At 32.6% G+C, this 14630-nt stretch overlaps 2 protein-coding genes across 2 annotated transcripts; both read right to left on the reverse strand.

Moving 5' to 3' along the window:
* Nucleotides 1-301: 301 nt before the first annotated feature.
* On the reverse strand, nt 302-3973 carry LOC122585136. The gene is made up of 2 exons (XM_043757241.1): nt 3785-3973; nt 302-663 (listed from the first exon to the last, which is right to left on the reverse strand). Exons 1-2 carry the CDS (start codon nt 3905-3907, stop codon nt 568-570), a joined length of 219 nt encoding a protein of 72 aa, XP_043613176.1. The 5' UTR covers nt 3908-3973; the 3' UTR covers nt 302-567.
* Nucleotides 3974-8469: 4496 nt separating this feature from the next.
* On the reverse strand, nt 8470-10631 carry LOC122593976 (GDSL esterase/lipase At5g41890). Its single transcript, XM_043766453.1, has 5 exons — nt 10397-10631; nt 10156-10286; nt 9509-9751; nt 9098-9356; nt 8470-8992 (listed from the first exon to the last, which is right to left on the reverse strand). The coding sequence occupies exons 1-5, from the start codon at nt 10629-10631 to the stop codon at nt 8745-8747; spliced, it is 1116 nt and encodes a 371-aa protein (XP_043622388.1). The 3' UTR covers nt 8470-8744.
* Nucleotides 10632-14630: the final 3999 nt, after the last annotated feature.

A 14630-nucleotide genomic window follows, 5' to 3' on the forward strand; every position in this document is an offset into this window, starting at 1 on the left:
CTGACATTCTGCAGCTAGTGTTAAATAGATAGGACTAGCCAGAGTCCCAATGGTTGATCCAAGTCCAGGAAGACTTCTGTCCACGTGAGTAAAATGGAATCAAAATGCCAGCCCATAAGGAAGCAATACATGAAAATGACCTTGAGTTATCATCACTCCAGGTATTATTAATGACCATAATGCTCTAACCTACCAAAAAAAGTCACAACTTCCCCGACAGACAATTTAAATGATACTCCGTATAAGTTTATATTATGCATCATCACATCCATAAAAGGAAGTGCGGGGAAAACAAAAATGATTATCAAGTCAAACCAAATCTTTGATCAGATTGATAGTGGCAAAATAAGCATTAGGATACCTTCCAATTCATTGGACAGCTTCCACTAACATGCAGTTCTCAATATGCTTCTGTTATTAAGTAAAAACAAAAATGGCTTGTGAACATCACCATCATTAAACCCGCAAACAAAGAAAGGTAACTAAAATGTAGCATGACATACAACATTCAGTAACATTTAAGTCAAAGATAATGTGCTTTGAACTACCAAAGATTTTGGGAATTCTTCATTCTACAACTTCATCTGGCTTAATTGCCTCAACTTCTTTTAAATTTTCCAATGAAGAGATTCGTCCATCCAGAGATTTATAGAGGTCGTTCATCTGCACCACGGATAGATGACAATTTATCAAAACTTAAGAACCAGTCACTAATTAAATAGCAAAATAAAAGTCTATGAATCAAAAGGGCCAACACAATAAAAGCCATCAATGTTTGGACGGTCCGGATTCAGAATTTGTGTGCAGGGAAATGTTGACTAACACATGAAATATTTTGTATGGACCACATAATAAGATTTTCAATGACGTATGGCTCATGGTAAGTGCCCAACATTTAACACTGTGCATAGAGGATCCCATCAACAAATATGCATACACGTATTCATACATATATCGTTTTTCAGTGTCATAGTTATCTGTTTTATTACATAAAAGAAGAGTCTAAGCATTTTAGTCCAGTGAGACAGCATAATCACGGCATATACCACAAGTTATCACATCGATTAAATTTATTTGCTCACTATGTCAAAAATACTATGAGCAGTTGCTGCAGTTCAACATTAGTACCAGAATCAATCGTAATGACTGATTCTTAATCTAAGCTTAGCTAAGGCCGGTAACTATTCCTAAACAAAAAATAATAAGTAACATAGTTCAAGATAACCCTGAATTGTAACAATTTAGAAAGTGATCATCATCAATATATATGTTATGTAGGTATACAATCTCACGACATTGTCAACAATCAACTCAAACATTATTAGCCTTGACATAATCTTACATAATTATCTCATACATACTTTTGTCAATCTATATGGATGTGTTTTCAAGACAATCACCAAAAAGGAAAAGCCAACAAATTAAAAATCCTATAACCGAAGGCAGGTGTGCCTCAGGGTTAAACTACCATAGTTTTTCCCATATGTAATTTATGATTCAAAATTAGAAATGTTTATTTTTAAGCCTCATCAAGTTTATGTGGGTATCCCTGATTATGTTGGAAAACATTTCCTAGGAACACTTCCAGTAAAAAATTGGCAAATGTGAAGTTGTGAACAATGCATACATCGATACATGCATATGCACATTCACGCATACAAATATATAAACTTCCATTGACATAATGGTATTGCTACTTAAGACAACAACACACACCTCTATACCATCAAAAATGTGACAAAGGTATCCATTAATAAAGAATATAAAGTTATTACTCATTAGGCAAATTTGTAATATTAGTTCACGTGGGTAATTTGCAAAAAGCAACCTTAGGTTCTATACTTACGCTTAATCTCTTGACTTTGAAATATGGGCCTTTTGGTCCGAAAGATCCAAATTTCTATGTATTCAGGCCCTTCAAGATGGAATGCTTTAACATAGTATGTGAACAATGGCATGTGTATTTCACTTGAAAAGAAAATGATAACAAAATTTTGAATTATCCAAATAAAAGTAAAGATCAAAAACTAGAAAACAAGGTATGAAATTGAAAAAACTAAACACTTTGCTTCCCAACCCTATCATAGCCTTTCCCAGTCCCCTCGAACTCTAGAAGTCTCACAATCCCCTTTACCTTCCATCACCCAATTATCTACCACTTCTCCAAAATGATATTAAATAGGATATAGTCCCAAGTCCCAACAACAATACACAACAAATCATGTTTTCCTTATTCATCTTCTTTATATTTACTTCTAGATCAATTTTTAATATCAAATTCTTTTAATAATGTCTAACTAGTACTGTTTGTTTTCCGACAACATAATGAAATCAATCTTAATTACGCTTCCCTTATTGTGAGTTTTTCTAAAGTATATTACTGAAAACAATTGGCTGATATGCACTTGTAATCCTACTGGTAAGTTTTTTGGACGATGCCAAACAATGCAGAGTTCGAGAATAATGAGATTTGGGTTTTGTTTGTTCATCAACACTTTACACTTGTTTAATGTCATGCGCGAATCCAAAACCTACAAGGTTTCATCATGAAAGGCCAAATTTGTTAGTTAAGTTGGATTCCTGAGTTCCAATGTGCACAAACTCATGTTTATACATACCCCAGAAAATTTTTATTGATAGTCACTAGTATTTTAATTTAGTAGAACTCAGCAGGATAACTTATCTAAAAGTCCTAAGATTTTACAATGTCACAAATGGCAAAATTATATCCACCTAAGTTGCAGTGGTATCAAGCCACATAGGTCATGATGACTTATGCTAACTCAGACCAATCAAGTAATCAACTAAAGAGTAAAGACACAAATCACCAATTGATTTCGAAAGTTCCAATCACATATCACATACTAGAAGAAACTTAATGGTCCAATAGAGTTTTTATTATACACGTGGCTACCTTATGTGATATGGTAAATTTTCAAACACTCAGGAAAACAAAATCCTCATGCTTTGCACGCCGACTATTTCAATATTGAGGTTTACAAGCTTATATTGTTACTATGTGTCCTATCTTACAGCATCTGTACTTACAAATCACTTTATAGAAAACTAAAGCCGGGGAACAATTGAACAAAACAATAAAACCACTCATCCTTCACTACAGTCTACAGTCGGCCCTAAATCCCTAATATCTTTACATCCAACATCCAAGTATGCTATTGTGTAACAGATGCAGCTCAACGCACAAACTTTTACATCAATCCATCGGGAAACAAGGACCCGATATATACAGTTTTGGTATCTATAATAATATCTTAAAACATTCATTTTCACCTAATGACAATGTTGGTGAGGTTCACGAGATCACTATCCAAAAAGTCAAAACAAAAATATTCGTAACAAATCATAAGGATTACGGTAACAACACTTTTCTGATGTACTATTTTCCCCCAAACCGATGCCCCTGTATTTTCAGAGCACGGAAATCCTCCCGACATTTCTCTCCATACAAACAAGCTTCTCAAGATATATAATCTAACTCGCCGGTTTCCGTACAAAAAACTCCAAATCCTGACATTTTCCCCTAATATATATATATATTTATATATAAATACTTATATAATAATATAATAAAGTGTATGGTTAATCAACTACCTTAGGGGGTTTGATCTACTCCGATATATACAAAATCATCTACATTTATAAATTAATATTACATTACTAAAATCATACACCAAAAGTGAAGCAAAAATTACAATAGCTAAACATATATGGAATTAAATTGGAAAATGAAAATTAGAAAATAAAATAAAGTGGAAGATAATACCTGTTGAGAGATTGATTGATGAGCGATTTTGTAATCCTTGTGAATAAAATAGAAACCGCCGACTGATGCCACCGCGGCTCCGGCGAAGAACGACGCCAACCTAACCCTCAGTACGTATCCCATTCCTTTATTCTTCTATTTCTTTTTTTCCAATTCCGATTTGGGAGAGATTTTGCAAATTGGGGAAATACGTATGTATTGGGCCGATTTATTAAGTAAATGGGCTTTGGAAATAAAAAAACTTTGAACCAAGTGTTAGTGTCCTATGTGGGCCTTGTTTAGAGTTAATCCAACTTTACAGATAAAGTTGTAAAGTTGATTTATCTTTCACCTTGGATTAAAAACAATGATCAATGCCCTTCTTGACAAAAAACAGCAAAGCCTGTCCAGTTGTCCAGACCGGGCCTAACTATATGGCATCAAAAAGGACCGAATCAGTCCTACTTGGCACACCTCAACTGTTTCAAGTTGATTTCAAAGACCAGTACATAGTGCCACTTATCTCATTGTCAAATAATTCATGTTTGGTCTATAGCAGTATGGTTTTTTGATTTATTGATTTCTGTTTAAATTCGGTTTTCTAATTTAAAATGGATCAGCTTTGGTTTTTTTTCCTGATAAAACCGCACAAGAACAATAATATTGCTAAAACTTCAAAATAATGGACAATGTGTACTGTAATTTTATACACAACAAAACTAACCATATAAGTACGCTTTTTTTTTTTTTAATGTTCATTTTTTGTTAGAGTCTGTTCACCTCAGGGAAAACTTCCGGATAGATCGTCAAACGGCACGACATCTACGGCAGTGAATGTCATTTGGGGTAAAACCTGTGCCCCTTGGATTCGAACCTTGGTTGCCTAAGGAACAAGTCTTCATTGGAGGTCTGGGATGCTGTTGGGCTATCAACCCATTAGCATTTCACAACCAAAATATTTTTAGTTTATAGTAGACAATATAATTCTAAGTTTTTGTGAGAATAGCGTGTCATGTAATATATGGCATAAACATGTTTTTAGTCCTATCAGTTAGTTAAAAATAAAATAAAACTTGAAAGAATAAATAAATAAAAAGAACATTCAAGACCACATATGAAATTACACATTCTAAATTTAAACGGAGTTCCAATGATCTCATCTCCCTTAGCATGCAATTCTAATAATCTTCTTCACCTATATCGTCGTTTTCCCTTTTAATTGATATATACCAGGAGATGATGATTCTAATTTCTATATAACCAAACTCTCTATTGTCATATGTAGATACTAGGACAACTGGACAAGTTTGTTGGAGGCGTAACTTTCTTCATGATTTTATTATCTAGCTTGGTGAAAATGTGAGATTATTCATTAAAGTAGGTTGTTGGGAAACATTAATTTCGAATTTAGTAGTCAAGAGACTGAAATGGATAAATACATCTATCAACAACTTGCATAGATATTGTTCATGGTACCATCTTATTCACGATTTTGACCCTTCATTAATTATATTCCAACTTTTGGATTCAAGTATTTGATGCCCACGATTTGTTCTTTACTTCTACATCGTTTTATTTACCGACCTATGAACCACGTACATTCTGGTGTGTCAATTAATACAAGGTAGGATACCATATACCATTATTTTTAAAAGTTGGAGTGTAATGGATGTTATCTTTGCAAAGAAATTGTGGTTTGTTTCAGTCTTTTAAATCCAGTTTTTAGTTGAATTGGTTTGGTAGTTAAAAGACGATTAAACCGGTTGAAATGGTTTTAATCATGTATATCCATTAAAAACTAACAAAAATTAAAAGTACAAAACGATGTTATTATAGTTTGAGAAATACTATACATTAGTGATTTAGTCTTTACCATATAGCATAGACATTATGCTAGTAAGGTTAGCTGATATTGAAACCAAAATTAAAATCATGGAATGTGCAATTCATCAAGGTTCAGTGGTTATATGTTGGAAATATAACCAGCCATATATATATATATATATATATATATATTTAATAATATATGATCAAGCTAGCTCATATATGATAAATATATATATAGTATATGTATAGCTCCAATCAATTTTCCAACTAGCTGTAATACCCGACACTAGAACAGCCTAACACATGGTGCTTCATCATCGGTGGATCCATATCAGAGTTGGCACCAAGAAAAATTGCACATTATTTTCATCATCAGCAAGAACATTTGACTTCTTTTCATAAATATGGGGTTGACATTTTTCCAAACGGCTAATTTATGATGCTAAAGTATGCAAGAGTTTGACTTTCAGCATCCATGACGGGGCTTATGTGTCAAATTTATTGAGTCACTATAGCCACATCCACATACGCTCAATGACCGTTTATGACATGCATTACACATTTTTAACATATTTTCAAGTTCCAAACAGTCTTATGCACATTTATATTCATAAGAATTGGAGGAGCGATCACGGTTTTAAATTTTTTTTAACAATCCCACGCGAATTTTTTTAAAATTGTTCACGCTTTGATCTTGAATTTGCCATTTTTCTTCACGGATTGGTCACGATTTGTTCACATGCATTTTACCACCCGTTTAATGTTTATAAATTATAAGTAATTTATCGACTTGGGATTAAACATTTACAACATGTTTTTGTAGGTAAAAATTGCATATCTTTATCATTATCAAATCAAACATACAATATTTGTAACACGGCACTTATTATGGGTTTAATCAAAATAGTATTAGTACTATTAACCTATTTTTTTTTCCATATATATAGTAGTGCTAATATAATTTAGACTCCAAGGTTTTATAACTTTTTTCATAATTTAAAACATAAATAAAGTATTAACAAAGTTCGTTAAATTATCCTTAGAAAGACTAACTTATTAAGATTGTTTTATGTTACGAAGATCACTAATAGATAATATTTTCTAATATGACTATTAAATCAATTGCGACAATCGCCATAAAAAAATTTACGTATAGTTTTCATAAAGATAATTTTTGCTTCCATCACCTATTGCGGATGTTAGACTACTTGTATATAAGAAATTAAGAAGATCGTGTGTACAAAATGAAAAGTTTTGTTCAATAAACTTGTTTAACTAATCCTTCTCAGTCATCAAATTGCTAAAAGATAAAATTAATAAAATGCCGTGTTCGTAAATAAACAAGATATGTATTTCTTTTTTTTTGGGGGGCATTTAGACAATTAGACCAATTTGGAAGATTTCAGTCTCTTGTTGAGACCATTTACTTGGTTGCAGAGTTGTAGTTGCAACAACTTGTGGCATTTATAGGAACTACCTCTTTCGAATAAATCTTTCCTAACTGTCAATTTCATTTCCATTCTCTGATAATTATCACCACCACTACCTATTTAAATTTCCCATTTCTATTTATGTATCTTTTATCTTTATTTCCTTTAAAAACAAACTGGGTTGGATCAATGGTTGGAGCTCATGTCTCTGGAAACAGAGTTCATGGGTTTGATCCTCATGCCCAGCAAGGATGGAGGTCATTTTCTACCTATGATAGAACCTGGAAGCAGTCTCTCTACCTTTGGTAGGGGTAAGGCTGTCTACATATCAACCTCCCCCATACACCGTCGAAGACGGTTTTGAGACCCAAAATCCGTGGAAGACGGCATTGGGAGTTACTTACTTTTTTTTATCTTTATTTCCTTTCGCGTCGTCGTCACTTAAATGACCATTCTTCGTTGACATAATAATGTAAATTTATAGGACCATGAAAATGGATATAAATAAATTGACTTAAAAATCAGAACTAATTAAGCTCGTGCAATATACTCTGGCCCAATGGACCGATTGTCTTGGTCTGTCTTTTTTCTTTTCTTCCCAAACGTTGCTAATATTATGAACGCCAATGTTTTTATTTTGTAAAATGAAATTTGTACTCTGTAATGTATCCGTTTAATTTCCGACTATTTGATTTTTAGGGATAAACAACCACCCCAAGCTAATGTAGTGACAAGAAGTAACATTTTATCCTAAAGAGGTTCAAATCATGTCTATTGCAAATGTTTTGACGTGACCAGGGAAATGGCCAACCCGACTAGGCCGCTACATCCAAGTTGAAATGACGGATGTGTCATCCACGAATAACTTAAACAAGAAAAACATGATTCATGTACCTGTTGAATTTTAAGATAAATGTACAAATTATGATACTATCTCTCAATTAGTTGGGCCATTTTCTATTGATTCAAGCTTGAAGTTGCGATAACATTTATTTTAGTAGTCTTGAATTTCAATTCGCTGACAGTGTAGAGGGTATTCCCGATTCCGCACGGGTAAATACGTGAGAACGACAAAAGAGTACGTCTTACTCAAATTAACTAATTAAGTAAAGATGATATACAATGCGACACTTAACTATTTACACGTAATATTGGCAAAAAGTTGACTTTGACTCTTTGTGGAATTTGTATATAAGTATTCATTAGTTGTCCTTTTTTTATAATTTTATTTTAAGATAACGACAAAACTTTAACAGTACGCATTTAGGTGAAATCTGATCAAATTCGATGGATTAATTTTATGAGTGTGTACGTGTTCTGTTTAGGTGAAACGAAAGCTTGACTTAGAACGAAGAACTCGAGAAAGAAAATGGATTACACAAATGATTTGTCAATTAAACAAATTACTAGTACATAAAAAGAAGGATTTGTATACCAAAGACTAATTAATTAGAGCATAAAAAGACCATTCCTTCAAGTTTTAAATACTATTACTACACAAATCATACTCTAATATCACCATCGAGTTAGCAAACTCCTATTAGTAGTACTACTACATTAAACATCTCCCTAATTAGTCAAGCAAACCACAGATTAACTTACAAACACACTTAATGATCTAATAACAACCACATAAAACTACACACTACGATAATACAAATCTTAATTGATTGATTGATTAATTAGCCTAGCTAGCTTGTCTTTATGAATCTATCTTCGAAAATTCATTGAGGAAGCTTGTATTTATGAAGTTGGCGAACGTTCATAGGATAACATATGCTTTCATTGCCATTTAACATATGTTGAGCTATGATAAAATTTGCTGCTTGTCCCGGGTGATACGAGTCCCAAAATAGATGCTTTGATCGATCTTCGCAAATATTTGAGCTAATCTCACTTACATCTCCAACGCGGAAGCAAAAAAATGGAGGAAAGGATACTCCACAGCAAGGATCCATCACATTTTCAAATCCTACATGTACATTTATAACCAACTTTTAACAAATAAACATAACAAAACAAAAGCTTGATTATTATTAACTTATATATAAAGTTGAATATTAGGGTGATTAAGTACCATAGTCACGATAATTTTGTAGCATCCCATTTATGACATCATAGGAATTTGCATACACGAAAACAGAACGAGGGCCGATCTCTTGATTTAAGCGTTGTACGGCCAAACGTAGCTTTTGATTGTATCCGCGGATTAGCATGTTCATTTCTTCATGGCAGGTTCCCATTTGTAGAAGGTGTATAGCGCGAACAAAGGGTATGCAACCAAGGGGTCCTATGTCTACTACCACAATCTTTCGAGCCCCTAGTTCATGCAACCGCTTTTACACAAGTAAAGTATATATATCAATCCAAATTATTATAAATCAACAAATGAATCGACTTATTGTAAGTATATATGTGTCGCAATTGCCAAGTCTATTCGTACACAAAATATATAAGGGCATCATATGAAATAGCTAGGTAGGTATACCTTGAGATGTGAAGTCATATTAGAGACCATGAGGTCTTGTAAAGTCGTAGGGGAAACAGCGTAGTTGCCAACGAAGGGAAGATTTGGCAAGTAGTAGGTTATAATATCATTTGATCCCGTCGTGACCGAGAAGATTGCCTTCCTAAAAAGATGTTGTACGCCATGTTCCCCCATCTGTTTAACCATTTCAGCCCTGGTCTGCTTAAAACGGTCAATTTGTTTTCCTAATGGAATTCGCGCAACCTGCACAAGTTAACCGCAAGTACTTTTTTTTTTTATTCACGGAACAACTGTGTTATTTAATTAGTATCTCGTCATATTTTAAATATTCAAAGTCATTGTTTTTAAACTTAATTTGACTATAAATATATATAGTTTTTTGTCTTGTATAATACTTGATGCAGATTTTAACAGTGAAAATATATCAAAAATTTAATCAATTCATGTAACTCGATCTCATCAAGTATTAAATAACACGAACATAAATAATCAAGCTGATCAAATTTAGAAAATAAAGACTTAATTTGAAAATCCAAATTAAAACACTTCTAATTGGACGGATAATGGATGAAGTATTAATTAGAAGAAGATAAACAATTAATTAAGAATCTTAGCTGTTATCATATAGAGTAAATAAAATCACATACAAATAGGGTACCAGTTGCCTCCAGTATTCCAGAAGCTCCAGATGCATAATTTATTCCACCGTGCATCGCGTTAGATGTTGCGTTGTTGAATAGAGATGGTAACGGTAGTGCCTTGGCTCCTAACGCTTGTGCTGAGAAATATCATGATATTGAATTTATAGATCGAGTTTGTACGTTGCATTAAAAATAAAAAAATTTAGAAAGGGGCAAGACCGATCGAATTAATGGAAGTACTTCATACCAACTATGTCAACAATGGTGAACCCGTTTGTGTATCTTCCGGTGGGCTTTCCACCAGATGGCGTGAAGTCGATGCCATAAGGTGAGTAGTCGGCCTTGGAGAGGCTTGGCAAGTAATTATTGTTTCCAGCATCGACGATGGAGTCCCCGAATGCAAAGTTAGAGTAGAAAGAAAAACAACCTGATACATTAATTAAAAACGAAATAGCGAAAACAATGAAGTGTAGTGCGCTCATGTTGAATTGGCTGGTTTTCAATAATTAATTAAATTACTAGAAGATGAACTGAAGTTGTGAATTTATAAACAGTACATTACGTTACGCAATATATATATGTATACAATTTTGATGGTTGCATGACATTGAGTTAAGGAAGTTTAGTAAAACATACATGTTGCATGACGACCATATATAAAGGAATTTAAAAGGACGCACTACATATATATAATTGAACAAGTCTAAACTATATATGAAATGGTCTATATATATATGCACATCTCATTTGTATGGATCTACCGACCACCCAAGATGACGGGACCAACATATCCTAAAGGAAAGGACGAATCTTAATTTGCAGATGGCTGACGCATTATATATATATATATATATTAGAGGTAAAAAATGATATTGTCAAAAGGACGTGATGTTGATAACACATAACTTGATAAATTTAGCACAATTATGATTTACAACATGTTATAAATTTTGTTTTTGGTGATGAATTTATTAACTTAGTTGTGTGGTATCAATATATCACCTCCGACTGTACAAGGTTCCTACAGTACAATAAGTTTAATACGAATATTAATTAGATGACTTGTCATATTCTGTACTCCTATATATATAAAAGAGAAATTTTTTTGAAAATGCACATAATTTAGTGTATGTTTTGTCAAAATAGTTTTTGGTAATTTTGTTTGTTTTATCATATCAGCACCCCTATAGATTGGTCCCCCTTTTTTTAATTAAAATGTTGTCTTTTTATGTTTAGAGTGGTATTGCTTTTTACAACAACAACATCACGGTAACAGACTAACAGCAATGATACTGTCCATTATTAAAATAAATTAAAATTAAAAAAAAGCTTTTGTGTAACTTCTCTCTTCAATTTTATCGTCATTTTACATCAAATCGATCTGAAAAACATGAGGTTTTGTTCGTGGTAATATTCTGATCATTTTGCTGGTTTCAATGTTTCGATTAGCCAAGTTTTGACGGTAGTTACTGTTTCCGGCGAGATCTGGAGTTTTCCGGCGAACATAGATAGGACTTGATTTTAGTTAGGGTTTGTGCGGATTGAGAATCTGAGCATTTTGGTGTTGGTTTTGAGTCTTAACTCGATGAATCGAAGAAGAAATCTCGTTTCGAATTTTTCCGGCGAACATTCAAATTTTTCCGACAAGTTATTTTCTTCATCTGCTGCTGCTCCTCTGCGGCTTTCCTCCTCATCATCATCATCATCAAAAAGCAACTCAGATGGGTACAACTCATTTAGTAAAAATGATACATATATACAAGCACCATGTACAATCTTTTAAAGAGATGATGAAAGGAGGCAATCAGACAAGTTTTATTTCACAAAAAGAAGCCAAAAGAAGATGATGATGATAGCAATGGCTTAGTTCAGAGGTGGTCTGTGACACCCGTCACCAAAACATATAGTTTATAATAGTCTCTAACTTGGATTTCTAATTTTTTTTTGACTAGTCATTGTGCCTACATAGTATAACAAGCATAGAGACGTTGTGGTCATTCCAATATGTGACTTCTATTACTTGGATTAGTTTAGGATTTAGTCACTATATCTTCTTAAACTAACACGATTATAATTGTTCCCGTTGAAATCTACACATATAGTTATATGTCATATTCATTTCTGGATATTCATAAATTTCCATACACCATTTAGTGGTATGTCAAAGCATATAGTGCGGATGAGTTTTAGTCATAATATTTATAAGTATATATATAATAATAATTAACTATAATATATCATTATTTATAATTGAAGAAAAAGTAACATTTAAATTATAACAATGTACGGTCAACACCCAATTGTGATTTACGGTCAACAAGAATTATAACTTAATTAGAACTCTTGTCTTTAATAAATTATTGATCTTAATTTTAAACCAACTCAAATACTTCTCTCTACAAATATATATACACATTTTTAGTTACAAAAACCTAAACCAAATTTTCCCTTGTTGATGCTGTCGTCGATCTACATGCCACCCCAAGAATCAAAGTTTCATAATCTATTTTAACAAAAGTATTAATCCTAAAGATCTCTTGGATTTTCGTATCTAAGGAGTGATCATCAATATTGGGGTAAATATATATTATGGATATATATTATGGAAAATTTATAATAATGAATTAAAGGGTTTTTTAGGGTTAAATTAAAAGCTTGAAGTATAAATCATATTAATGTTAAAACTCTACGTATTTATTGTATCATAATAATTAATGTAATTAAAGAAATTCAATTATGAAGACATGAAAATCATAATAACAGATGTAAATAGGTGTTGGAAAGATTTAAAACAGTAAGTTTGAGTTATTTCAGAATCTGGACAGATTCGGTTTGTTAACTTTGAAAGGTCGTATCTTAGTCATGGAAGATGGTTAACTCACGTTTTTGGAGTCTAAAATTAATTTCAGGAAGTCTACTTTCTGGTGAAAGTGGTTTCGTGTCAAAATATGAAGTTTAAGGTTGTCAAACGAATTTTATAACAAAACTGCGCAAAGCTAAGTTTTCCGAACAGATTTAGGTCGACTTCAAATAGTCATATCTTAGTCGATTTTATGAACTGCAAAATTATTTTTTTTCCAGAAATATTTTTAAGATGTTAAAAGTGTACAATAAAAAATTTGGATTTTTTTGAAGCTTTGAAGGCCCTTAACTTTTATAAAACTTTTCTGCGCGCAAACAGTGAATTTTCTGACTATTCTGTAATTATCGAATTTTTAAAAAATGTTAAAGTACAAAATAAATTCTGTAAAAATTCATGTAAGTATCTAACACATAAAAGTTACAGTGTTAAAAGTTTAAGGTCTTGTTTAGGTCGGGTGATCCAGAATAAAAATTGATAAAGTTACCAAAAATTCCAGTGAATATGAGTTTGTAAAATTTAATCATAAATCATCAAAACAAATACTTTATATTAAGTTATATGATTTATAACTTAATAAAACATGACAAATCATTTTATTAAAACTCTTAGAGAATCCATATGTGTATTTCATCAAATACGGGTTACAATGGACGGTTATTGACCATGTCCATAATTGTAACTTGTTCATATATATGTATGTAGATTCTAGTGATCTCGTTGGACTTTGCACAACCACTTGCTTGTGAGGTGAACTTCGTGGCCCCTTTTTATTTTATTTATTTGGGGGAAAATGATGCTCAAAACACTTTTTATTTCTTTACTAGTTGTGCCAAAACTTGTTTGTTTTCTTGGACAAATACGTGTAATTATGAAATGTGTATGCTAGCTTGTTTGTGTTGATTCTATGATGCAATAGATGTCTGTTGATATCTATTGAAGACTATTTGAAATCTATCGACCAACTATATACTCCAGCTGGTAGTTGTTGGTATTACAGTGTGTGATTGAGATGTTGGCAAGTAGTGATGTGATTGTGTTGTTGGCAAGCAGTGATGAGTTTGTATTGTTGGAAAACTATGATGGCATTGATCGGTATTTGGTATGCATACATCCTACTACATGTTTATATTTACACTATTGTCCAAACCTCATATATCATGCACAACAAACTCATTTGTATTCCTTTAAACCTACGAACTCACCAACATTATGTTGACATTTTCGAGCATTCATTTTCAGGTAATAACAATGCTTAAGGAGATTGAGCATAAGGACTTTAGGAAGACTAATAAAGATGATCCTTCATGGACTCCTAGTTGCATTTAATCATTGAACTCTATTTGCTATTTGTTACATCTTTTGCTATTTGAGGCGTGTTTCCTAGACATATCCCGCTTGTGGTAATTACATTTGTTTGGATTTCATTTAGTATAACTCTATTACAAATTTCATGTGCTATACCATATATTTTTGTCATATCCTACGATTCCGCCTAAGGTGGGATGTGACATGGTCCAAGAGCTATGCTTTCGTTGAAGGGAGGGGTGCAAGTAATAGTGCCCTTTTTTTTATGAAACTAGTAAATCCGGTATTCGAAAAACCGGAGTCGTTAAAAGTG

The sequence above is a fragment of the Erigeron canadensis genome, chromosome 1, assembly GCF_010389155.1.
Source record: "Erigeron canadensis isolate Cc75 chromosome 1, C_canadensis_v1, whole genome shotgun sequence".
Taxonomy (NCBI): domain Eukaryota; kingdom Viridiplantae; phylum Streptophyta; class Magnoliopsida; order Asterales; family Asteraceae; genus Erigeron; species Erigeron canadensis.

Bases quoted from the DNA above. Each gene is read 5' to 3' on its own strand.
- LOC122585136 (XM_043757241.1), bottom strand. From the start codon at position 3,907: ATGGGATACGTACTGAGGGTTAGGTTGGCGTCGTTCTTCGCCGGAGCC. The intron at 664-3,784 runs GTATTATCTTCC...TCCGTGGTGCAG, and splicing joins ATCAATCAATCTCTCAACAG to ATGAACGACCTCTATAAATC.
- LOC122593976 (XM_043766453.1), bottom strand. From the start codon at position 10,631: ATGAGCGCACTACACTTCATTGTTTTCGCTATTTCGTTTTTAATTAAT. The intron at 10,287-10,396 runs GTATGAAGTACT...GATATTTCTCAG, and splicing joins CACCATTGTTGACATAGTTG to CACAAGCGTTAGGAGCCAAG. The intron at 9,357-9,508 runs GTATACCTACCT...CTTGTGTAAAAG, and splicing joins ATATGACTTCACATCTCAAG to CGGTTGCATGAACTAGGGGC.